We start from the raw sequence: 26,798 nt of genomic DNA, 5'->3' as shown, positions 1-26,798 counted from the left end.
TCCTTCCAGTTCTTAAAACTTTTTCCTGCATGTCTAATACATATAATTATGTGGCTTTATAAAGTTAAAACAAATTTATTTAAACAGCTCCATATGCTGATATTTTCCATTCGCTGTCCTGTCTTTCCCTGTTTCAGAGGTCTGGTTTCTATGACTGCACTGCATACTTGATAGGACTATTTGGCCGTTCTCTTACTGTTTGGCATTTTAGGTTATTTCCCATTTTTAACAAACACTATAAACAGCCCTGTCATTAAGACCTTCATACACAAATCTTTGTCAGCAATTCTCATGATTTCCTTCGGCTGGAGTTCTCAGAAGCAGGATTACTAGGTCAAAGAACATGCTCGCTCCCAGAGCTCTTGGACAAAACCGTCCAGCTGCCGGCTATGAAGGCTTCTCCCTCTTAGATTCCCCAGGGTGGGCTGCAAAGGCTGCCACTCAGCAGCTGGTGAGGCACACTAGGAATGGCTTGACTAACCGTGGCAGTTGATCTGGGCAAGACGTCAGGGCAGGAATACTGTAGCTTCCACTTACCTCATTAAAATAAAATTGGATTTTTCTCCAGATATTATTTTCTCTTTATCAAGAACTTTGAAAAATAAAGCTTTTGGGGAAAAGAAACACAAACATGGAGAGAGCGTAAAAGAGTGGTGTGCTAGCAGAAAAACTTAACACTAAACATTGCTTCTAGGCTCTCACATTTAAGGGCAGTTTATGAATACTTTTCTCATTTGAAAAAAAATATTCTTTATTTTCCCAACTTTAAATTTTTCGCTGATGATAATGGCTTTTGGCTGTTATGCAATCCTTGTAAGGGAGCTATTTCTCCCTTATACCGTTCGCTGGAGCTTTATGGATGGAGTCAAGACCCATGTTCATCATGGAAGACAGTTCTTTCATTGACTGATAAACCAGTTCCCTCTGAGTTTTCTGCACATGCTTGGAAAAGCACTGTAGCAGCTTCGTTCCTGGGGAACTCTCATGCCAGAGTGATGGGGACGCATCACAAAATGGAGCAGAAGACAAGACAGAGGCATAGTTTCATAGACTTTCTTCAAAGTTTCGGGGAAACTAGCTGATGAAATCATCTAGCCTGTCTGTTTCTCAGACAACGCTGTGTGGTTCATGAGCTTTGACTTGCTTTCTACATCTGAGATGATTTTTATGTTCAAACTATATATGATATAGTCTTATCTTTATCTTCTCAACTAATTTGAATTTCCCACAGCTAATGCTGGAAATGGTGATTATTAAATGGAAATGTAAGTCACTACAGAGATGCCTCATCGCATTTAAATTGAATCTCAGCCTAGAGACAAGATTCATATCCTAACAGTCTGATATTTAATTTTGGGGGGGGGGTACTGGAGAATCAAACCCAGGGCTGCGTGCATGCAACAAAAGTCTCCCTACCCTTTCAATATTAATTCAAAATTGAGTTTATCCTTTAATATCAATTCCAAGTACCCAGGAATGATCAAACTGGGGAGTCAGAACTTAAATGCACAATTTGAGACTCAGTCCAGGAAAATCTTCACCGTTTGAAACAGGTGTTCAATACTCACTAATATGTGACCTGATTTGTATGTATCACACTGTATACGTACTCTTTCCCTGGTCTAGACATGTGGAAGATACATCTCCCTCTAAAGCCCTAGAACCTAGCTCAGCAGGTTACTTATATGAAATGCCACAGCAGGTTCCCCATACTCCACATTCCTCTTCTCTGAATGCAGAGGAAACTCAGGAGATGGCTCAGTGTGCACCTTCCATACAAGCCTGAACCCCAGAACCCATAGAAAAGAAGTAAGGAAAGAAGGAAGGAAGGAAGGAAGGAAGGAAGGAAGGAAGGAAGGAAGGGACCAATTCCCAGAAATTGTCCTCTGACCTCCATGTCTGCACTATGTATCACAGATACATATACACACAACAATAGTAATAAATATTTAAATTAGAAAATGAACAGAAAAAAAGAAGAGGAATATGACCGAGGTATTAAAAATAAAGAAATGGCATGTGAAAACTTATAATAAGTATAAAGCAAAACAGAAGGCATAAAATATATTAATAAATATAAGTAATTCACAAACACCACACGAACATAACAATACTTCAAGAGTTACATAAAGCAACTACTAAAATACAGAAACTGGGGAAAAGTATAATCAGCAGAGGAATCAGAAACCATGAGAATTTTAGTACAGCTCTTCCAGAAATTAGCATATCTATCAATCAGACTATATTATGCAAATATATGCAAAATTCTGTATTGCAATACACAGGGAGCTTTAAAACAAGTTGATCACACCCACAACTCCAGCGGTAACTTTAGCAGATCCTTAAAAGTAGAGGATTCTTTGGGTGTTTCATCTTTGAGAAATAAAAATGATAATAAAGAAATGAGTAAATGTTCTAAAATGTCTTGGAATTAAGCAAATAAACAGCAGACTACAGAGAAAACCAAAAGAGAAACTGCAAACTATGGAGGGAGCAACAAAGAGAAAACAAAAGAACAGAATCAATTCTCTATCATCAAAACATAAATAGCAAATCAGTCTAAGGAAAAAAAACTGTAATGGAATTAAATAGCATTTCTGGTCTTATTGAACAGTGGGAAAAGATACAAGGACAAGGTGAAGACAATTCCACCCATGCCCCAGAACCACTGTTCAGAGTGAGCTTTGAGGCTGAGCAGGACTGATCTCCCACCACCCACACGCTGGCCATACTGACGATCAGGCTGCTAGTCATAAAGAGCAGATAATTTTAAAATAATGAGATTAAAGATAAAAGCTGAAATGTATAGATATTAATAAAAGAGAGAGAGGCAGGATGAGGCAGCTCAGTGGTGAAGAGGACTTGTTTGTTCTACCCAATGTTATTCCCAATGTCCACATGGTACCTCAAGGCTGTCTGTAACTCCAGTTCCAAAGAATTCAAAGCCTTCCTCGGGTAACAGACATGCATGTGATATATAGACATGCATGACGGCAAATTAATACCCATACACATAATTTTTTTAAGAAAAGAGAGAAATGATTAATAAATGATAGATAAATAAGAATTTCTTGAAAAGAACAGAAAACCTTTTTGCAAGGCTGGCTAAGAAACAGCAGGAAAACACACAGCTCAGCAAGGAGACAGAACCATAGAAACCAAATGCAGTGGAAGAAGTGGCAGAGGGCGGCACATAAAACTGACCACAGCTTTGAGAACTCAAATGAGCAATTACTTGGGAAAATAAAAGTAACCAAAATTGCAAAGATCTGGAAACCCTGAAATGGACCAATTATCCTAGTGCAGAGTTTCCCAAAATTTGCTCAACACTGTAATCACCTGGGGAATCTTAAAAACCAATGAATGTTTGGATCCCAACCTCAATTATTCTGACTTAATTCCTTTGGGCTGAGACCTGGACAGGAGAGGGTGTTAAATTCCCCACAAGATATTCAAATGTGTAGCAGTTTGGGAACTGCTATGTTAGCAATGAATCAAACAGCAGCCAAAAGCAAAGGCGCCAGTTCCTACAAGGGCTGACACCACTGCGGGATGCAGGTTCCACCCTGGCCTAGGAATTAGAATCTGCGGGCAGCTCACGTGAACTTCAGAACAGAACAGACAGGAGACGGAACCACCACCTTAAATAATAACAGATCCAGAAGGGTGCACAGCTGGATGGAGCTTTCATGTCCTCTACGCTATCCCAGGCCTCAGGAAATGCTGACCAATGTCCCGAAGACTAATTAAAGTCTCATGATTCTTTTAAGTTCCTAGATGTTTCACCCCTTTCAATAACCCTAAGCAAATAACCAATAAAAAAAGCTCTAGCACACACAAGTGCAACCCCTTGAACTCGATGTAAAGCATCCTCACCTGGATATAGTGGCACTGTCCACAGGACAAGCGCAACGCTGCCATTAAGGCCCACACCTGAGTACAGCCCATTATCAGAAAGCCCATCCCTGTGGTAAGGGATAAACACGCCCATGACCACAACAAGATCCTGACACTTCACTTCACAGCAGAAAGCTGGGTGACTGGCTCTCCAATCTAAGCAAAAACAAGGATCAAAGCGAACAATAAAGACTAGCAAAATCCACCAGCAAATTACTCTAAAGAGAGACAGTAAGTCTGCCATTCCTTGTTTCTGAACTTCCCCCTAGCCTCCTCCTATTTTAGTTCTTAAAAATGCAACCTGGAAATAAGCCAACTGTAAAAAGAGAAAGACTATAAGACTTCACATCTATGAGTAACATAGAGCAGCTAGACTGATAAACGAAACAGAGCAGTTGAGGGGGGCTGGGGAGGGTCCGGTGGGGAGCTGTTTAAAGGACTGAGGTTAGATCTGCACAATGACGAAGTTCTTGAGAATGCTTACATGATGATGTGAAAACATTTTTTACTACTAAATTGGATACTGAAAATAATTAGGATGGCATACTTTATGTTCTGTATATTTTTGCCATAACTTTAAATACATAACTTGGAATATATAACCACAATATGATTATGTTCAGAAGTAATCTTCACATTGGTATTTATGCTAGTAACACTGTTTACAACAATTACTGAATATGACTCTCCTTGCAATCAACCCCATGACTAATCTTTATATTTGAATATATAGGAACTCAAAATTTTTGAGTTGCCTCTGCTGCTTCCCTGATCTCACTCTCTTTTTCTAAAATTTTGAGTTATTGTTAGTTAGAATGGGTTTTCAGGGAGAAAAAATAACAGAGAAAATAAGAGATAATATTTTTTGAAGCCACAATTAAAGAAGAATTAATATCTGCTGCCTTTAAATGCAAAGCTTCAATGGAAAAGTTTTCTCTCATAATCTTAAATATCTCCTAACTACCTTCTAGCACTACATGTTAAAAAACAGAAATATGCAGATAACTTCTTATTCATCTATGATGATCAAAAGATTCTCTGCTTCAGCTTTGAAATATAAATATTTCCACTGAATATATTTAGCTGCTGATCTCTTTCAATGACTGTGCACTGGATACAGTTACCTTTTTTGATCCACATATTTAGATCATTTTAACTGATACAAATTTTCTTCATTTATCATCAACCCTATTTTGCTTCTAAATGCTCTGATTTTTCTACAAAGGTGACATAAATTCGTATGGAGCTTTCTCATCTTCTACCATCAATTACTTAACCGTTTTCCCCCCTCTGCTTTTAAGAGCAAATAACTTGAGTTTGTTCTCTGGGTCAATGATTATTTCCACAGGCTGGGGTCTTACTTCTCTGTTATAGATTATAATAGTGTCAAAACAACTTCTTTTACTATTTTTTTCCATCTTACATGGTTCCATGTTTATTCAAACTGTATTTTTTGGTTCATTTATCATGCAAATCCTTCCTTCAGAGTAAACCGTTTTTTCTTTTCTCCTAGTTCCTCATATTCAAAGGCATACTTTTATAGATGCTACTAATACATCCTCTCTTTGGTTTTTTTTTTTTTTCAAACAGGGACTTATTAGTGTGGTTGCTTTCATTTAACTGTATCCAGACTTTGGGTTTGGACTTGGTGAAGTATGTGGCTTTCTGTTGGCTGCATTAGTGAAGGCTGTAATCTAGGCTGAGCATTAGGCTGTAGAATGCTCAGAATCAGATATGGAGCTGTGCCTGCTCACTCAGTGACTCCGAAGATTATGACTCAGCTTGGTAAAATAGTAACAACAATGACAGTGAAGATGCAATTGAGTGCTCATTATACGGCAGGCTTTGTGCCAAGGACTTCAGACTTTTCTGCGACCCAAACAGCAGCTTCGCTCTTCTGTTGCTGTAATCGTGGCCGCTGGTGGTGTTGTTGATGATGATGATGATAAAGACTTTAAATGCTTAAATTTCTTAGCTGCCCAAAAGCAGTAAACTGAAAGATGTAAGATGAAGAGCAAATAAGAAAATGTGCTAATTATTGAGAGAGGTAGTAATATATATTATATTCCAATATTATATTATTGAATATATATTATTCAATATAATATTATTATTGAAATAATTATTATTTCAATAATAATTATTGAGAGAGGTAGTAATATATTAGTAGCAGTAGTCATCAAAGTTGCCAAAAACAGCTCAGAAGTCTGTGCCATGAGGAGCTGGATTTGCTCTCTCTCTTCCCACCACCCAGCTAGTTTAGAGTCTACCCGGTGACTACAGATAGGAACCTTTGGGATGGAGGACTACTGCAGGGCAGATGGGGACTGGGTTTAAGAAGGGCCCTGTCCTGGGAGATAATCTAGTTAGACTGGAGCAGGGGCATTTGGATGACACACTCAGGAAAGGGGACAAGAGAACTGGAAGTCTTTCATGTCTTCCATTTCCCAGCCCTGCTGGTGTTCAGAATTCCATAGTTTTAATAAACAATAAGGAACAGCCTCTGTCCCTGGCAGATGACAGGGACTCAGGTCTCGCAGACGCGGCGCTGGGAGCTCTCTACTGAGGCCTGCGTGTCTCAGTTACATGATGATGAGATGGGCTTCGGTGAGATCCTGTGCCCTCTGTTCAACACAGATAGACACCTTTCCAACAGGTTATGAGTCTGCACTGAAGTTGTCATAAGAAGTTGCAAAAAGCTGAGTCAGAAGTTAAGCCTGAAATGTGGGCTTTCCATCCAATAATTGATGACAATTTTTTTTTTTTTTTTTTTTTTTGCTGGATACCTCAAGGATCTGTCTTTAAATTTTTTCACTGTCACTCAAAACTATATCTGGCTATTCAGATGTTGTTATGTCTTTATTATTTATAGTTTGACAAACTGCTTCTAAAATGTATAAGAAGGTCAGGCGCTGAGTATGGAGATCATATTACATGTTCCAGGAACAGACTGCATAATGTATGTGGCCTGTGCCTCCGCTTCACAAGTCTTGAGCACAGTTAAGTACCATCTCTGGCCAGGATCAGATACCTTAATAAGGAGAGGCTCAATAATCATAAGGTATTGGGAATTCACTAAGAGGAATAGATTTGTCAGTAGAGGCACTACTAAGCACTCTTATTGTGAAACTGAATAGTGGAGAGTCTGAAGAAATTCTATCAAGCAGGTGGGGGGTGGGGGGCAGACATGTTAGATACTAACCATGGTTCAAGACCATGAATGAGGGACCTGGAAATTCGGAAGAGCTGTTTCGACAATGGCCAAGGATTTAGACTGAACCTAGAGTGTAACCTTGGCAGCAGAAGGAGGAAATGAAATAATGCATTTTACAAATTACAGAGGAACGTGGGCCTGCAACATACACATTAGAGGGTTAAGACCCAAGGCGAAACTATCAGCTACTGAGGTCAGGAAGTTATTATAATGACTTAGATGAACTAATTAAAGTGAAAATAGTTGTTAATAAACATATTACAATTTTAGCACCAATTATCTTCTTTTGAAAAGACTTTGCCTTCTTTCTTTGAATTGAGAGTAATGCCTCCAGTGTCTAGAGCCTCTGTATTCAATCATCCATCCAACCATCCATCCATCAGTCCATCCATTCATCGATTCATCCATCCATCCATCCATCCATCCATCCATCCATCCATTCATTCCTTGGCCTTCCTCTCTATATGCTTGGTCTTGAACACTCATAGTTACTTTACACTCTCCATGTGGGAAGTACTGTGTTTGTGTGAGTGTGTGTGTGTGTGTGTGTGTGTGTGTGTGGTGGAGAGGTTCTTCTAGATATTACCCAGCACAGCTGAGACTAAAACAGCAGAATGCTGATCCCATATTTATTTAGAAAAATTCTGCTTTTGTTAGAGAGTAGTTCAATTCAGAAGATGACAACAGTCCAAGATGTCGAATTTTAAAGCAAAAATCCACTGTATTAAAAACAATCTACAAAATAGCTAGCGGAAGCAGCAATTTACAAAATATCATGACTGTGTGTGTGTGTGTGTGTGTGTGTGTGTGTGTGTGTGTGTGTGAATCTGCTTGCACATGTTCATGCAGGTGCATGCTCATGAGTATGAGCACAGGAATAGAGGTCAGAGGTCAGTCTATGGTGCCTGCCTCTATTGCTCTACACCATGCCTTTTGAGACAAGGTCTTCCATGGAACTTGGCTTGCCACCCAGGGAGCTCTGGGGATGCCCCTGTCTCCACTCCTCCAGGACCAGGGTTATAGATACAAGCAAACACCACCACCTCTGTTTCCACATAGGTGCTAGAGATCCAATCTTCTATCTTCGTGCTCACACAGTTGGCACTGAACCCAATGACCCATTTCCTCGGCCCTGCATTTGATTTTATTAATAATCAAAAGGTCAAGCCTAAAGGTCATGTGGGCTTGCTGTCTTCTCACTCCTGAATACTACAGAAGACATGGACATGCCCCCCCCCAGGGTGGTGTAACATGATACAGTCAATGTACAGAGAGTATGGGAGAATAGCTTTAGTGGAACCAATAATCCAAAGCATTTCAACAAGAAAACAAGAGTCTGGCCCTATTTCTAGTTTATTAAATAAGCATGAAAAAGGGCATGGGCTCTGGAAATTCGCTTATATCAAACACCACCACCACCCAATTCTTAACAACTTTGAAAATCAAAACCTGCTAAATTATGCAAGGTTCATTGGCATTGTAAGATAAAAGGTAGCAAGAATCAAATTGCCACACACAAGTCCTTGTTTTAAATTCTTTCATTTGGTGTTGCAGGAAAAAGAAAGAAAAAGAAGACTCTGGTAGACCTGCCTGCTACCTTAAACTGGAATTTTTAAGTCTACCAGAGAACAAGAAGTTAAGGCTTGAGCAGCGGCAGGTACTGCGCTACTGCGCGATACTGCATTGGACTCCTGCCGCATCATTACGGGGCCCCTCCCTCTTTCCATACTAGGGTGCCACAGTGCCTTGTGCAGGCCGGTGAGAGCAGGAAGCTGCACGACAGAGAGCGCAGCCAGCCTAAGTCAGCCGGCTCTGTACTGGAGAACTGTCCTCACGTTCCAGCTCTGAGGAGGAAGATGATTTGCATTATTAATCTATAGCTGCATCCTGCAAAGGCAGTGCTTGGGAATAAATGGGGGGGGGGGCAAGACTTAAAATTGGGAGGAGATTTTAGACAGGCAGTCACTGTGAAAGGAATACTTGGCGGCAGGAACAGTCACTAAAATAGTGTCCAGAGGAGGAGGTCTAGGCAAAACCTAACCACAGGGTACTTAGGACTTTTGCGTGGGAATTCTGTCTGTCTGTGGAGAACCAACACAATTCTACAATGAGAGAAAATATGTTACAGCAACATCTCTTAAAATTGAACACACTGTAATCTATTTCTGTTAAGCTTTCTGGGAAGTGTTTTGGAACTAGGTACAGTGTGAGCTAAGAGCCTGCGTCAGTATGGTACAGTTTTTATTTGGAGTCACATTACATGGTTACTTAGCTTCAGACACTACAAAACCTTAAAACTGTTAAAATTCAAACAAAAGACTTGAAGAACTAAGACTAGTCCCTGAATCAACCTGCCCTTTCTCTCACCTGATGGTGGAAAGACAGGATTATTGTGCCCAAGTGACAAGCCTCTGACCCTCTGGAATCATGCGCACCCAGTTGACTGCTTTTATAAGTTGCCTTGGTCAGGGTGTAAGTAACTAAGACAGAACTCAAACTAGGGTGACGGACTTGAGAACTTGGTGCTCCAAAGGAGAGTATATAGGTAAGAAAGGGGTCCCTAAGGAAGTCACAAACAGACAAATTTTAATGAGAATGGAAAATTGGTGGCTTTGGAAGGTAGGGACACCATAGGGAGACAACTGGGGGAAAGTATTTGTACAGATCTCTGCGAAGGTCTGAGAGATAACGTCTCAGCAGGGGAAAGGTTGCCCAATCCCTAACAGAGACTGACTTATTCTCGTGACAGTATTAAGAGCTACAGCTGGTGTGTCTGTCTTTCTACACCAAGAGACACGCCAAGACTCACCATCTAAAAACTCCAGTCCTGTTCCACTATGAACCTGAAAACATCAGTTTCTTTTGCCTCCATTTAAAATCCTATCCTGGGCTACTCTTTCATTCTGCTTCCTTTCTTTTGTCTTGTATCTTTCGCCTGCTTTCTAGATTCAAAAAAGTACAATACAAGAAACATAATTGATCCCTCATCAAACAGTTCTTCCTACAAGAAAGTTTTCTGACCAGTCAAGCTGAAGAAAAAAAAAATATATAATAAAAACAAAACAAAATTAAACTAAAAACTAAACTCATTTTTACGAAACACCTGCAAGTACCCATGTGTTCCAGCTTTTCCTTGCAAACAGTGTGGAGACAGCAGAGTTTGTGAGAAGCTGGCTGACCTGTTCAGTCTCCTCGTGACCTCATGATGACTGCCAAAGACAGACCTCGACTCAGGAGGGAAATGTCACCCCCTTACCTGATGCTCCTCCCACTTTTCACACGCCCCGCAAGTCAGAATCAGTATTCCACAACTCTGAACTGAAACACTTCAGTTGAAGTCCTAAGAAAAATTTAACTCCCAGCATAAATAAAATATTGTACATACTTGTAGTCAGACCTTGGAAGGGGTGGGGATCAAGTACAATTCACATCTTACAACAATCTGCATCATCTAGCCTAGTGTCATGTACAAAGTAGACACTCAGTAAGTAACTGCCAGGTGAAAATTTTGCTTAACGATACTCAGTGTGAAATGATGGATATTCCCAAACTCCCAAAGGGAAAGGCCTGCTTCTGCTCCTCATTTTGAGCTCAATCAAATCTAGAACTTCATTACCTAGAATGTACTGTTCACTCCTGAACTTGATAGCCAGTGGTAGCTGACATTATTTGTGCCTGATAAAGCTGCCATCGAGGTGGGCGAAGAAACAAGGAAAGCGCCTTCTCTAGGGATCTCATGGGATAGCCCTAAATCACCTTTCTTTTAGTGACTTGGCTATTTCAAGCGATCAGGCCAACTTCATAGTAAAGGCCTGGCTTGGTGCCAGCTGCTATGCAGACCAACTTTGATGAGGAGGTTACACATAAGAACCCGGAATGCAGTCTGTAAAACTTAGGAGGTGAGGGCTAGGCACCCTTCTGGGTTTTTCAGAACAATCTGCGAGGAAACGCTTCCCTCATCTGCCCCCACTTTCGTCTCAACTCTGGCCCGACTTGGAGCATTTAAAGACTTCGTTGAGCAATGTCTCCACACGAGTAAGATGAGAAAGGGGAATGTTTCTGAAGCTAATTTACCAAGAAAAAGAAACCCTTTGATTTTTGACTGACACACATCTAATTCTTAAATTACTTAGAAGCTTTACCAACTTGTCAGGCTCTAACTACTGTGAACTGTTCATTCCAGGTCATTCCTACGTACGGAGTCTGCTGTGAGGAAAATGCGTGCTTAGAGCTCGCGGTGTATTCTCTAGTACCACAGTGCACTCAAATCGCTATTATCAAGCAATGTGTCTTCAACCTACGAAAAAATACTGACTGACAAAAATAAAAGAGGATATAAAAAGGAGTGGGTATGAGCTTTTAAAGAGTAGGTTATAATTTCAAATACCAAAGGAAGATTCCTTTCTCTTTGACAGTGAGAACCTAGAATCACTTGTCTGTTCATGAAACTAGAAAAGAAAAATAGTAACATGTATACTCTCAAATCTAAAATTTAAAAACATAAATTGGGAGGTTAGGCAAACATGGGCCCCAGTGATGCCAGCAGGTACCAAGCTCCATTACAGATGCTGGGCCATCTTCTCGGTCAGTACTGATTTTTATTAGTTTTGTGGCACCCCCTGTGTTGACTTCCATTGTGGGGTCTACCAAATATGTTTAGGGAATGAGCAACTAGAAATTTGTATGACCTAAGCAACTTCTTACTGGAAGACAGACATTGCTGTAGTTGACAAAGATTCTTCACGCAATTTAATTATTTATTCACGTCTGTCCTTACTACAGAGAAGAGACTCAAGGTCGCTGACTTAAGGTCACACAATATACAGCTCCAAGGTTCATATAATGTCAAACCACATGCAAATGTCGACACACACACCAAGGGACACACTCCTTAAAAAAGAAAGTTGGAAATTAAACTGTATGCCCATTCATTCTAAACAAGAAAATTCTGGCAAATGAAATTTGAAGTACTTTTAAAAATTACATCAGAAAATTGATAGGACTTGCTCTAGGATCCAACATTTCTTAACTGTTCTACCAGCCAAGAGAACTTCCCACAAAACGACAGCCTTCCTAAACTCCAAACTGGTGGGTCAGCTTGGAGCTGACCAATTTCAACTTCCGGATTGCTGCTTTCTCTTGATATCTTTCCATTCCAGCAGTAAGCAGGTGATTCAGCTCAAGAAATCTAAAAGGTCACAGCCCAAGGAATATGGATACGAAATAACAGCAAATCCAGGGCAAACCCAAAGACTACTATCCAGTGATTCATTTCCTACAAGTAGTGGTGGTGGTTGGAAACATAATCGGATCTCAGCCTAAGTCCCTCAGCCTTACCCACCTAACCCACCAGAGCTACTTATATGACTAGGAAAAGACAACTGACTACTAGAAACAAGTGAGGATAAATATGCAATCTCAGACTCGATTATAACCAAGAGAAAGATACATCATTAAGACAATGAAATGGCCATGTGCTTTCAATGAGAGCTGTCAGGTACCTTCTGATTGTATATAGCACCTTGGCTGTGAAAAAGAACACACAACTAATCATCGCTGCTTAAAAAAAAATCAGAACAAAACCTTAAGTTACAAAAGCAGGTGGAGGAACTTCCATAAAGACTATCTGAATGCTTTTATAAAATTACCAGTACCAAGAAATTATTTACTTTGCAAATGACAAATATTAAATATCCTTTCTCCCAAAATGTGTCTTTGTTTGCTTGTGCTGAAACACTAATCCCAAAAGAAAGCATGAGCTCCAACAGAAAGACCCATTTATCTGTCAAGGTCCACAGCTCAGTGTTAAGGGCATCCAGGTAGCAAGAGGGAGGTGGGAGGGGGGAGAACAAAGTATAATGAGACGTGTGAAAATGAAATCATAAAATCAATTAGTTGCAATATTAACTTTTTAAAAATTAAATAGCTAAAAATACTATGTGTCATTTAGAAAGATGTTCACAATCAGTAAAGAAGAAGTGCCTCTGTCAGACCCAGGAGGGGTGGGGCAGTGGGGAGACAGAAGCACATGTGTGCTGGGTGGGAGACCACCTTCCGGTCAAGGATCAGGAACAGACTCCCTGAGCTATTCTGCTCCTGAAGGCTGGGATTTTGCCACCTCTTCAGAAGCTGTTGGGAAGCATACACTGTAGCAAACAGGGCAATCCCCGTGATCTCTACATCTCTTGGCAAAAACCCTTAACACTGAAAGGTGTGCATGCATGGAGACCACCTTTTGGAGAAGCTGAGCTTCTCGTGGAAGCCAGCAGGAGCTCAGTGACCCTGCTTGTGACGCTAGTCTGGAATGTTCCCATCAACAAACTGTGGCTCCTAAGACAATCAGGATGACAACAGTGTCCTAGAATAAGTCTCCTGAGCTCCCAATACCTGGGTTGCTGAATCAGTTTATCCCAACTGACTGTAAGACAAGAACAGGTCTCTTATACTTAAAATTGAAAAATATTATCTACTTCCAAAAGCCTGGTTTATTTCAAAATATTGTAGAATGTATTTTTACTTTTATCAAAAATTTTTAATACTTTAAGAGAGTCTGTCTCAAAATAAAGCAAAATTTCCTTAATAAGCTCTACAATAATGTCCAAAATACGATGTTAAGTGATGGGTGTTCCTGAGTGGTCAATGAAAATGCAATTTTAATTGAAATGAATTAACTCTAACCTCTTAATTTTTTGACATGTATCAAAAAAAAAAAACATGTCTCCTAAAGAAACTTGAAAGTTGGGAAAACTGATGTGCCCTAGTTAATTTCTGTTTGCTTTCTTTATAAAAACAGAAAAGAGATTCTACATGGTATGGAGAAGTTTAGCCTTCCAGACAAATACTGAAAACCCAACCTGGCCATCACATAAGCACAGGAAGGTCATCTGCCCAGCTCTGCCCAGCTCTGCCCAGCACCAGCAGACAGCATCCCCTGAGCCTCTGCACTTGCTCAGAAATGCACTTCACATGGCTACATCAGTCATTCCTGTAGAGCCGCCCTTCAGACGCAAACAACAACACACAGCACAGCCTTTGTTGAGTCTGGCTTTTAAGACTTACTGGCCCTTTTCTCCTCAAGGTGTTGCCCTACCTTTTATTTATTCATTGGTAAAAATGTATAGAGGCTTTTAAAAGCTTATCTTTAATTTAAATACTTTATGCTTTGCTCTCGGTTTGCTGCATTAGCAAATTCATCAAGAAAAATCAATTCAGCATAAATTTAAGATATGAATTGAATTAGTACTTTTCATCATTGGCATATAAAATGCATATTGAATTAATACTTTCCCCTTTGGAGTATACAATATGTATTGAATTAGGGTTTTCATCACAGATTATATAATATTTTGCCAAATAATACAATTTTAGCAGAATATTCTATACAGAATAGCTTAATATGTATGTAGAAAAATATACATGTTTCCAAAACAAAATTAAATATTTTTTTTGTATTTTGATTGCTGCATTCTTCTAATAATTTAGGAGCAAATTAATCTATTTTACTGATTTGGAATTTCTTAAGGTATAGCAACTTCTTATTAGGCAGGCATCAAAATTTCAGAGTAATTGGAAATAGGAGAAATTGAGCTGGCCAGTGGTGGTGCAGGCATTTAATCCCAGCACTCTGGAGGCAGAGGCAGGTGGATCTCCATGAGTTCGAGGCCAGCCTTGTCTACAAGAGCTAGTTCCAGGACAGGCTCCAAAGCTACAGAGAAACCCTGTCTCGAAAAAACCAAAAATAGAAAGGAAGGGAGGGAGGGAGGGAGGGAGGGAGGGAGGGGGGAGAGAGAGAGAGAGAGAGAGAGAGAGAGAGAGAGAGAGAGAGAGAGAGAAAGGAAAGAAAGGAAGGAAAGAAAGAAAGAAAGAAAGAAAGAAAGAAAGAAAGAAAGAAAGAAAGAAAGGAAGAAAGAAACTAGGAGAAATCTCAGATTCTGACATTTCCCACTATGTGGCCTATTCTGGTGAAATAGGCAGGTGAGCCTTTGGGAGAGACAAAGGGCAAGTGTGACTCTTTGGGGTTTATTGTGTTTTGCTTTTGTTTTTGTTAAGAATATTTTTAGATCACTCGTTTAACCAAAATCACAGACACAATTAAAATTCTTATGGTGATGGAAATTTTCAATTCTTTATTAATTTCATACTATTTTCTCATGAGAAGGAAAATACTGCTCTAAATCAAAAGCAAAATGCCGTATGTTCAAAATGTGGGGAACAAAACTCCGAGGACAGCCAAAACGCGTGCGACCATTCTCAGGTCTGGCTCGACCCATTTCCATCTAACACTAAAGAAGGCCAGACACAGCTTACACTGAAGATGGCAAAAAGCCAGTCTTGCCAAACCCCTTTACAGAAACACAACCTCTCGCCAGCGCCTTTCCTGAAACAGAGTGCTCTGCCTGTAAGAAGACAGAAATTGTTACCAGGCTTTTGCTTTGCTTTGGCTTTGGCTTTTGTTTTGTTTTGTTTGTTTGTTTGTTTTGTTTTGTTCACTAAAAAATGATTTAAAAGGTTTGGGCCTGAAAGACTACAACTAAACGTGTCTGAATCAGCTTTTAAAGACACCGGGAAAGTGAAAGCCTCCGCCTGTGTTCAGGTGAACACTGCGGCCCCGACACCACAGAGACGACCTGCAGCCACATCTTGTCCCAGTCCCAGGCCTGCCAGAAGAAAACAGGCAGCTGACCAATTATGGGTGTTGATCTATACAGGGCCCCTTTGTTCTCCAACAATGTCAGGGTGCACACATCCGGGGACACATATTTACCTGGAGGATTCTTGGCAGGATCATTGTGGCTTGGACTTCCTGATTGTCCAGAATCTGTAAAGAAATCACAGAATATGTTTTCTTTTTAATTTGTTTTGAAAGAATTTCACAATACTGAGAAGGACTTTAAAAAAAAGAGTTTAAGGTACAACAATGAGGTGAAGTGTTTAAGTAAAGCATACTTTCCCAAGCTTTTCATAACAACATTTTATTCATCAAGCTAGATAGAAGCCTATACATATTTCTTCGTCAAAGGGAACAATTACTCATCTATCATGGGTTGGGGTGGAGAAAGGCTTTTCTGAAAAGAGAGGGCTGGCTGCAAAGCCACTGCAACCATTAGAAGGTTAGGCAAATATCAAGACCGGAGAGCAGAAATTTGAAATAAAGCAGATACTGTCCCTTAAAAGACACAATCTAAATAGAATTAAGAACACTTTTAAAAACCTGAAAAAATACGCTTTTCTTCAGAGAGTAAAATGTACAGAACAAGAGCTGTCTCTTCCAGGCTTTCTCACGACCGTTCCCGCATCCCCTCCAGTAATCCCCCCAACCTACTGGATCCCGGCCCAGTTCTGTCTGCATCCCATAATAGCAATCGATTTGCAAACACCAGGAAAAGCATAAATTACTAGGTGGAAAACCAACATGGCTTTGTGGAGAGCAAATTGGTGGATCAATTTAATCTCCGTCTGCGAGATACAGACAGATAGATTCCTAGATCAGGAGGAAGTGGCCACCACAGTCACTCGGATCACCCAGGCAATGCCATTCCTCACCAGCACCACAGAATGGGCTCAGAGGACGGGCACCGTCGGCCAGGATGCCTGTCCCCACCGATCCACACTGCTGTATTTGGCTCACTCCTCTGCCTCCATGGACAGTCCACATTTATTTGCGTCATCTGCCCTTGGTTCCTACACACTGGCTGGTGGGAGTTGCTTGGAAATCTTTTACTGGTTCCGGTGCTCGGGTTTTGTCTCCACAGCCCACTGCACTGGGAAGAAAGGGGCATATAGCCTGTCTGCCTCTTTGTCTTCCCGGGGCTGTTCATGGAGTAAACATGCTAGGCATGCGGTGTATGCCAGAGGAATGGATGGCTCAAATTCAACAGCCTTCTCTGCTTGCCTACAAAAAGGCAATTTCGAGCACAATAGCGAATTTCACCAAAACGTGGTACCAGCAGTGTTACCACTGCCATAAACCCATGAATCTCTTCCTCAAAACCTTGCCCTTATCTTGAATTAAGCATTAAATAGGACTGCTTTTGTTTTTAATCAAGGTTATTTGGTTATGTCAGGTAAGTGATTAACATACTGCAATTGTTCTTCAACTCCTGAACATAGGAACACCCTGTTAGTGTATTCCTGTAAAAACTCGGTTATTTATTCCTGCCCTTTGCCTCCTGCTGGCTGGGTCAGGGTTAACGGTGAAGAATGTAATCCCTCCATCCCATTTTCCTTGACTTTTTTTCTTTACTCTAGAGAAAAGTTCACGAAATCTTAGCAAACTTATATTTGTGGTTCCCACAGTGTCCCTTCACCTTGCTCCTGACTTCCCAAAATGGAGGGAAGGAAACTGGAAAATGACCTGACTACATTGGAGAGTTTCCCATGCAGCCAGAGGCCAGGACTCCTCTCCAGAACCCTACTCTGGAGCTGAGGTGAAGCTAGGTGACCTTCCCTTATAAGTTAAGGGAAGGATCTTTTTCTTTGTTCCTTTAAAGAGAACGCAGTCCCCACCACTTTTGAGGCCTGGAGTGTAACAGCTCTAGTACAATGTTACAATGGCTTCATTTTGTTACAGCCTCCGCTGCTTCTGCTCTGGGTTCCTCTGCTGTCGAGTACTTAGGTTGCTAACTTACCCTTACTTTTCAGGGACATCCAGCCTGTTGAGATTCCTATTTACCGAGTCAGGGTCATGGACCAGACCCTCCACAGTTCTTCTCTTTCCTCCCCGGAGCTACTACTTCACATGCACACACTCTAGGATAAGCGCATCTAGAGCCAGCAGCTCAGAAGGCTGCAAGGATCATGAGCAGGTAAACCGCACAGCAGTCCCACTCCAGGAGCTGTGGGCTTTAAACCTGAGCCTTATGTTAGGCTGCAGGGACTGCGAGATGGCACCCTCGTCCTCCCTCACCTCTGCTGCTAAACCTGTGTCGCCCAGTGTCTCTCCTGAGCACCAGCTCACTGGCCATAGAGCAGCCCTCATTTTCACAATGTCCCACCACCCACTGGGGCAGCCTTTCTCGCCCTGCCCCTCCCGGTCTTCTGTGTGTTAAAGGTTACACTCTCTTCAACTTTCCAACAACTGCAGACCAATGTCTTCAAAACACAAACAAACAAAACAAAAGAACAACAACAAAAAAAAACCATCCACTTAAAAAAACAAACACTCATTTACAAAGAACACTGTAAGAGTTTGGGAGAAAGCTAGATAACCTTGCCACACGCTTGCTCTTTATAAGGAACTGGTGTTTACTGGCACCCACCCCTCAGTAACAGGTTATCCTTCATAGTGCAAAACCTCTACCTTCTCGTGAAGCAAACGAGCCAATACTGTGTTCCCAAAACACAGACGGGGGCTGCCGAGAGGGCAGGTGACACATTTACTTCTCATGCTATGAATTCTAACACTGCAATCTACTCAGATGTCACCTTAGATCAGTCACTTAATTCCAAGTGCGGGAGAAGGAAATAACCAGGGAGCCATAGTTGGCAGAGAACCCAAGAATGAACTGTTATTGTGGCTGACTTCAGAGAAGGAATTTTTCAGACCACATCTAAAAGCTCCGCAAATCACCACCCAGGTCAAATTACCCAGACTCAAAGGTTTCATTAACCACTTCCATCTCTCTGTTCAAATCTCTTCTCTGCTATGTGTTGGGGGGGGGGGGCATCATACTGAATACTGGCTCTGTCCCCTCTAATGTGGTCTTGTACAAAATCGGTTAACTTTTAGAATCTTGCACCTTCGTCACAAAAACTGCAATAATCCAATCTACCTTGCAATCTCTGCAAGGAGATCAAGCATTGAGTCCTGGATCAAGTACATCCTACACCATCAATTCACGAGAGATATTATTAACAACGTAAACACATTAAAACGCTTATGATTTTTAATGGACTGACTCTCAGGAAGGAAGAGAGAAAAGGAAGAAGCTAAATTGTGTCCATAATGGTGCAGTACCTAGGAATATCTATGCTGGGTCTGTGAACCCGACCCCAGAATATACACGTCAATGCCTTAGTCCCAGGCCCCGTGGCAGGAGGTACCACAGCCCTGCCCTGAGCTCTCCAGAGATACCATGCTCAAAATGGAGATACAAGCTGCTGATGCAATCACCTTCCTGGAGGCTGAAGCCTTTAAGGGGCGAGGCTGGCAGGAATGGGTTTAGGAGCTGCCCAGCACACTGTTTGGAGTCCAGGAAAATTTTGACACCACAAAGGAGAAAGTGGGCAGACTTAGGAGGTAGCTGCGTTCTCCCCACCTTTTGTTTACCAGTTCTTCCCTTGGATCTCTACAGTTCACAGTTCTTCTTTGGGTTCGACTCAACATAACTGCGTTGTATGACTTTAAAAGGCAAAACTGGCTTTGTATTGCTTCCTTCTGAAAATCTCTAGGTCTCTTCAAGTCGGACCTTACACTGACAATGCAGCGGCAAGAACTCTTCTGCCTCAGCCTCCCTGGTGACTGGGGTCACAAGCATGAACACCCCACCCCATTCTCTCTACTCACAAGTATGGATTTAAACATCTTAGTCAGTCTTTGGGAAGAAGAAAACTGAGCGATGAGATCTCTAAATTGTGATTTTTTTTCCCCATGGCCACTACTATCCCTTGGGTTAAGGACGGCACTTCTGCATGGCCTCCACGGCCGTGACCCTGTGTTTTTACTCCTCTTCGGGAGGCAGCCCGTCTGGTCTCACTCTTCCAACCTGACTTCACCGGAGGAGTAAGAACCAAGGACACTGCTCTTCAGGGCCTGTGCAAATGACTGCCTGTGTGCGTCCTGTTCAGACACCCTCGTTTCTTACTGTGTGATGCAACCTTGGAATCACACACAGCCAAGTGATCCTGCAGCAGATTAAATGTTTCTGGGAACCTGACCCGACCTTCCCCAACTTCCCCTCACTGCCGTTTATCAACACATCCCAAGTCACTTTTAGAATTCAGAAAAGTCGAGACAAAAGCGTGTTTTGATTCCTTTTGGAATACATTGTTACTCTCTGCTGAGTCTTCTTCACTGAGGGTTGTGCTAAAGAGAGGTGGTTCTGAGTCAAATTACTGTCCATCCTCCCCACTAAATAACAAAACTGCTTTTTTAGATAATCTGATGAAAGTTCAATAAAAGTTTGTATAAATGGTGATAGTAAAGAATAGTCTGTGAAATGGTTGTCACCAAGCAGTAACTTTCTGACATGACTGACTGCTACACTCTGAGGAAAGTTAGTGGGAAGATCAGAACTGAGTTGCTAAGGATCATAATGATGAAATGGCAAGCAGTAAGGATTCTGGCTCACAGGGTTTGGCACACAGTCACACTTTATATACTTTTATTCAGTTTATAATGATCTACAAATATTCATCCATTTATCCATTTATTAACTGTGTGCACATGACCTCAAATTACATGATACACATGTCGAGGTCAGAGGATATCTTTTGTAGAGTCAGGTTTTCTCCCTCCACTTCTTATACGAGTTCCAGGGATTGAACTTAGCTCACCAGGTATTTTTATTCACTGAGCCATTTTGCCGACCCTAAGTACTATACTTGTTTGTTTGTTTTTTTCTTTTTCCTTTAAATAATATATATCATGTTTTTTCTTGAAGCTCAGAAGTGACCCAGTGTGCTAGGAATGCACAAATTAAAAGCCTGGAGATGGAGGAGCCGGAAAGGGCAGATGGGGCCATCAGGTCACAGCTGCAGAAGGAATGGCAGGGCTCCTGGAGGGACGGTGATAGACCACTTGAAAAACAGAAAAACTGTGCAAGTTGCCACCATAAATAAATGCAAACCAGAAAAGGGACATGTCAAAAATTCAAATGTTACAAAATGTATACATGTGGAAACATAGTCATGACCCCCCCCCACAAATATGTAAAACTTTTACATTGGTATATATTTGTTTCAACATTAATTTCAATTAAAAAGCTAATACCTCAAGAAGAAACCACCTCCATATCCTAACCTACACCTCTGGTGGAAGCCTCCTTATTCCACCAGAGGCCAGGCCAGCATCCTGAACCCCAGGGTGGTGACTAACCCAGTTGTTATCAGAGAGGTTTGATCAGGCAACTGGTGGAAACAGAGGCAGAGACCCACTCGGCCAAGTGAAATGAGGGAGGAAGGACTGTAGGAGCCAGAGGGGTCAAGGTCAACACAAGAAAACCACAGAATCAACTAACCTAGACTCATAGGAGCTCACTGAATCTGAAAGAACAAGCAGGGAGCCTTCATGGGACTGACTGGGTCCTCTGCAAACATGTGTTAGTTGTGTACCTTGGTCCTCTTGTGGGACTCCTAACAGTGGGATTCTTTTGTCGGGTTTTGGCACCCTGTTTCTCATACTGGGTTGCCTTGCCCAGCTTTAGTACAAGAGGAGGTACTTAGTCTTACTGCAACTTGATATACATGTTTTGATAATATCCATGGGAAGCCTGCCCTTTTCTGAAGAGAAATGGTTGAGCAGAGTGGATGGGTGGGGAGAGCAGAGGGGAAGTTAGGGGAGAAACTAAGAAAGGGAGGAGGGAAAACTGCAGTCGGGATATAAAATAAATTAATTAATTTAAAAACACGTATTTCTTCTTATGGAAGGGGACCAAAGTCACATCATAAAAGTCATCAGATGGAGGTGACCCTTGAAATAGTATAAGAAAGGGCCTGACCTACCAGTGTACGTACAGTACAGGTCTTATTCTGCTTGCAAATGATATGCATAAAACTCAAAACTGATTATGCTAAAACCTTTGCAGTCCACATAGCCACAAAAGAACTCTAAAGGCTTTAATAACCATCAAGGCGCCTTGACTTGGCCTCTGCCAACATCTGGCTGTATACCTTCTCTTACACCCACCTACATTTGATGTGTGAGCCTTGGCCTATGAGGGCCCCCTTTGCTCATTCTGACATCTGCATGATCAGTCATCATTTCGGGGTGTCTACCAAGGTCTGGTCTATTCATTACCTTATATCTCAACGTTTGGACAAACACCTGAAATACTTAGTTAAATCCAATGCACAGAGAACAGCTGGAGCATGAGGTACAGAGGGGCACAGCATGCCACTCCATGAAGACAGAGGATTACCCAAGCAGGAGGGAAGGGGAACAGAGGAGCCGTTCCCACAACTCAGGTCCAGACTAAGGTAGGTAGGGCTTTCCCACTTCTAGATCGGACATTTGGTTATAGGAGCAGAGGGGGGCTCACACTTTCAACAGGAACTAATTATTGGTCCACACCAACAAAGGGAAGATCAGTTTAGTCAGTTTAGTCGGGGTCAGAAAGCAAGAGGTGGGGGGGTGAAGGGATGCCCAGACCTGCAACCTCTAAAGGCCTTCTATTCCAAGCAATCTTCTAGGACCTCATTTTACTCTCTCAGACTTAAGCATCAGAAAATGAACTGTCCATGGGTGTGGTGTCGTGTGTTTGTAGATCCCCTAACAGAGATAAGACACACAACCTATATTCACCACAGAACAAGTTCAAGGCTATCCTGGGATGCACACCGAGACCCACGGATACACACGCCACCAAACACTCATACACATAAAATACAAATAAACAAATATGCTTTAAAATTTAAAAAGAATGAGAAGGAAGAAGCCAGGGACTGGATTTGAGAAAGACAACTTCAATTTATGATCGTTTTGGCACAAAGAAGGGACTGAGTGGGGTAAATTATAGTCACTCTTCCGGCTCTAAAATGATATGATTCTATAACAATATAGCTTTTATATTGAGGGAGATCAGAAGAGCAAATGAAACCCAAACTTTAACCTATCAACCTACAGATAGCCTCCTGCTAGAACTAAAATTAGTCATCGTTTGATAAAGGTCCCTTTGTCAGAGTCCTTTGCCTTAGGCAGGTGAAAAATAAAAAACCCAGTTCATTGTCAACTAAAGAATAGCAGGGACTTCTTAGGGGCTGAGAACAGTTCCCTTCTCCTGAGATTATTACATTATCAATACACCAATATCGCAGGCTTTCACAAACTAAACATGCAGCATGACAAAAGGAAACATTTGGTGGAAAAAACTGAAGACATGAAAAGAGAAGAAACATCAAGAAAGGAGTGTAAACACACTTAAATAAAAGACCAAATGAAAAGAGCTAACACCATGCCTGCTTTTCAGTAACAGTCCTCCAAAGACGCCCCTGCCCATCTTGCCCCACACCCAGCTCTGTGATGACCCCAGAAGACACACACCCAGGCTGACAGTAAGCTGACTTTACATAATTGCATTCCCCACTACATAGCATGAGCCAGGAATCTGCCGCCCTTCAGGACAGTTAAAACACTATTCAGTTTTAATGGGGGGCTGCTTTGTTGGTAGAGGTGGCATAAAATCTAACTTTATAATATTTTACCTCCTATTAGATGTTTATTAAAACAATGCAAAGATACATGGACAAACTGAGTGCTTTCCTGCTTTTAAAAAGCTCACAAATACAGGGTTGGGGTGGAATCTTTCTCTCTCCTGCTCCCCCTTTTCAGGTCTTCCTTTAGGCTTCAGTCTCTCTACCTCATTCCCCACAACTACCCCACCCCGACCCCAGCTCTTCCCAAAGACACATTCTATTTGCCTTTCCATTAAGTCTGTTATTCAACGTTCTTATAAAGAGCTACTTTTTTGCTTACAAGGGAGATTAGGCTCAAAGCCTCACATCCCAAGGATTAGAAGGATTTGTTTGAGCCCTAGACAGAAATTTGTCCACATGGAATTAGCCAAAATCTCAGAGTGCTAAAACTTAAGGCAGAAACATGACAGGAACATTGGAGAACAAAATAGCCATGGCCACCACGGAAGCCAGGCACACGGATAGGGCTGTAGCATAGCATGGCATGGCCAGCACAAGACTCCAAGGTGAAGAAAAGGGCAATCGAACCCAACCCCACACTGTGATCAAGTCCAGTATTGTCTGCTGATGCAGAGAGAGACTTGAGACAGCCAAGGATCACCTGGGCTTCTGCCTTCAAGGCCTTAAATGTACAGAATGCAAAGACGCCACGCGGGTCATTGTCAAGATTGCTAACTTTCTACAGTGTGTTTTCAATTAAGTAAATAAAATGTGGTAATTAAATCAAGATTGCATAATATGTTTTTGATTTGTAATCTCATTTAAATTAATTAACTGACTCAATCCTTGTTTAGTTTTTAAACTGGCCTAGTTAAGGAAAGAGTCCCCGGGAGTAAATCCAGCTTTCTATCTCTAAAAACAAGGCAGAGCAATCTGGCACACTGAAGAATCGAGCTGAACGCACCAGCGTAATGTAAACACAGAGGCAAGAGTGTGAGTGTGGAGAAGGAGGAGTCCTATAGCACGATGTTGACTGAAAAAATAGTTCTCACACTGGAGAGAAATAAACTAAAACATTATTTATTCAAAACATTTCTTTCTCAATTTTACGAAGATTGCATGTTTGCTGGAAGCCAAACATTTCCAGCTGTATTTTAAGTTTCTGAAGAGAGCTGCACAATTTCTAATCTTCCATAAACGCTGCCTGTATCTCACAATACTCCATGAACACGCCACCGTGTACTTCAAGGAACAAGTCCAGTGTAGCTGGCCACAGAAAGCCAATCAAGTCCTTTCCAGACACCTGGCCAGATCCAGAAAAGGATGAGATGGCTCTACTGGCTCCTATCTGGGGGATAGTTTGGATTTCAGTGATAGCACTCAGTAGCCGAGACGCTTGCACTTTGAGAAAGGCATGTGGAGTGAACTGGAAATGAAAGGTGGAATGCCCTGAGACTCAAAATCATGGAGGAGAATCTAAAAGTAAATGCTGAATTTCAGCAGAAAGCAAATCAATGTTTATGTCTTCACTCTGAAATTCTGTTAAGAAGAAAGTGTGGAAAAATAAATGCTACTTTCCCCAGAGTCCCCGTCAGCATTTGTTCCCTGCCTGCAGAGGCTCACATATCTGTTTTGGCATGTCCCCAGTTTTTCCTGCATTATTTTAAATCTTAAACGTCACACTCTGTCTGCAATTGTCCCCTGTGCGCTATGCCATTTTATGTATTTTCCCCAGACTTAACATCGTTTATCCAGGTTAAAATCCAACCAACACAGACTTTCTAATGTTTTACCTATTATCTTTGTTCCCATAGCAGAACAAGCTCCCTCACACTGACCCTAGTCTGGACTCCTACCTTCCTTGGCCATTTGTACTCTGACCCTAAGCAAACTACTGCAAGCCAGAGTCAGCTTTCACCTTGCCCACTGACTAGGCTAACTCACACTAAAACTGGATAAAAAGCCAGCGATGATCCATGCCTGGAATCCCAGGACCTGGGAGGCCGAGGCTTAAAGACTGTTGAGAGTTTGAGGTCAGTTTGGATTACATAGTGAGTTCAAGGTCCACCTGAAATACAAAATGAGACCTTATCTCAAGAACAGAAAGACCACCAGGAGGGTGATGGTGGTGGCAGAGCCTTTAATCCCAGCACTCCCAGCACTCAGGAGGCAGAGGCAGGCGGATCTCTATAAATTCGAGGCCAGCCTGGTCTACAAGAGCTAATTCCAGGACAGGTTCCAAAGCTAAAGAGGAACCCTGTCTCGAAACAAAAAGACCAAACCAAAAAAAAACAACACTGGATAAGAAAGAGATCAGGACTTAGTCTGAACTGCTCCTAAAGGGTTTAGAAAAGTGGTGAAGGAGGGGTGGAAGACACTTCGTAACACTGACAATGAGAAAGGTTACAAAATTCTTAAACATGTACATTGTTAAACTACTATGTATCTCCCATCCCATAAAACCATACATGATAAGCCTTCCTGGTTTCCCTCCGGAGTCCTGTCAATCAGGGTAATGAAGGACTGGGTCAGTGTCCCTGTATCCTGCTACATTTTAGACCCATGGGATCGAGACCCACCTGAGTTTTGTTTGCAGCTCAGCACAGCTGTTGGCACACAATAGATGCTCAATCACATCCATAGAATGAATAGCTACAGTTCTCTGGGAAGCAAGACCTGAACATTTTTGAATACTAATTACAGAGTAGAGTCAGTAATAGCCATAAATTTAGGCTGTTTTGTTACCTACATATATATATATATATATTCTCCTTTTTAAGTGTCTGCAACTTCTCTACAAAGACAATAGAGCAGTTAGTTCTGCCAATGATTCCAAAGTCCTATTTGACCTTTCTCAGTACTTATTATTGGCAAGCTCTCTAAAATATTTTTTACGTGAATAAAAATGTCTTCTTGTGGTAAGCCTTGTGCTAATCAGAAAGGCCTGACCCAGCCATTAATCCCAGTACAGAGGCAGAGGCAGGCAGATCTCTGAGCAGGAAGCCAGGCAGGATTATACTGGGAAACCCTGTCTCTCAAAACAAGGCTTTGCCAAGTCATTAAAATGTTTAAAACATTATATGAGCTTATAGAAAAAAGGATGGGCTTATATATCATATATTAGAAATGTGTGATTAATTACCTCTCTTTTTTGTTATTAATCATAGAACTTAGATCATTGATCAGATGAGATACACACACACACACACACACACACACACACACCTGAAGGCGCCAACGCTGACTTGAACAATGGAGTACAGCAAGGAAGAACAGACTTCCACAAAAGGTAAAGGAGGTTCTGTCCATCCATCAATGCTTTCCGTTTCTGACACACCTTTATCATAACAGAGGAACTAACCAGCCGTGTCACGTGACCAGGAACCCACTGATTGTG

The 26,798-nt window shown here is 41.6% G+C and overlaps 1 protein-coding gene across 5 annotated transcripts in view; it reads right to left on the bottom strand.

The window, feature by feature from the left end:
• The window catches only part of Nfib (nuclear factor I B), a 216,549-nt gene that overhangs the window by 74,356 nt on the left and 115,395 nt on the right, over positions 1-26,798 (bottom strand). For all 5 annotated transcript variants that reach the window (XM_085686193.2, XM_085686194.2, XM_085686195.2 and 2 more), the window contains exon 3: positions 15,876-15,929. In XM_085686193.2, the coding sequence (XP_085542319.1) occupies positions 15,876-15,929 (54 nt within the window). The remainder of the gene's footprint in view (positions 1-15,875; positions 15,930-26,798) is intronic.

Source organism: Myodes glareolus, chromosome 3 (genome assembly GCF_982192425.1).
Source record: "Myodes glareolus chromosome 3, mMyoGla1.1, whole genome shotgun sequence".
In the NCBI taxonomy this organism is placed as follows: domain Eukaryota; kingdom Metazoa; phylum Chordata; class Mammalia; order Rodentia; family Cricetidae; genus Myodes; species Myodes glareolus.
This window is presented reverse-complemented; position numbering and strand designations above follow the sequence as displayed.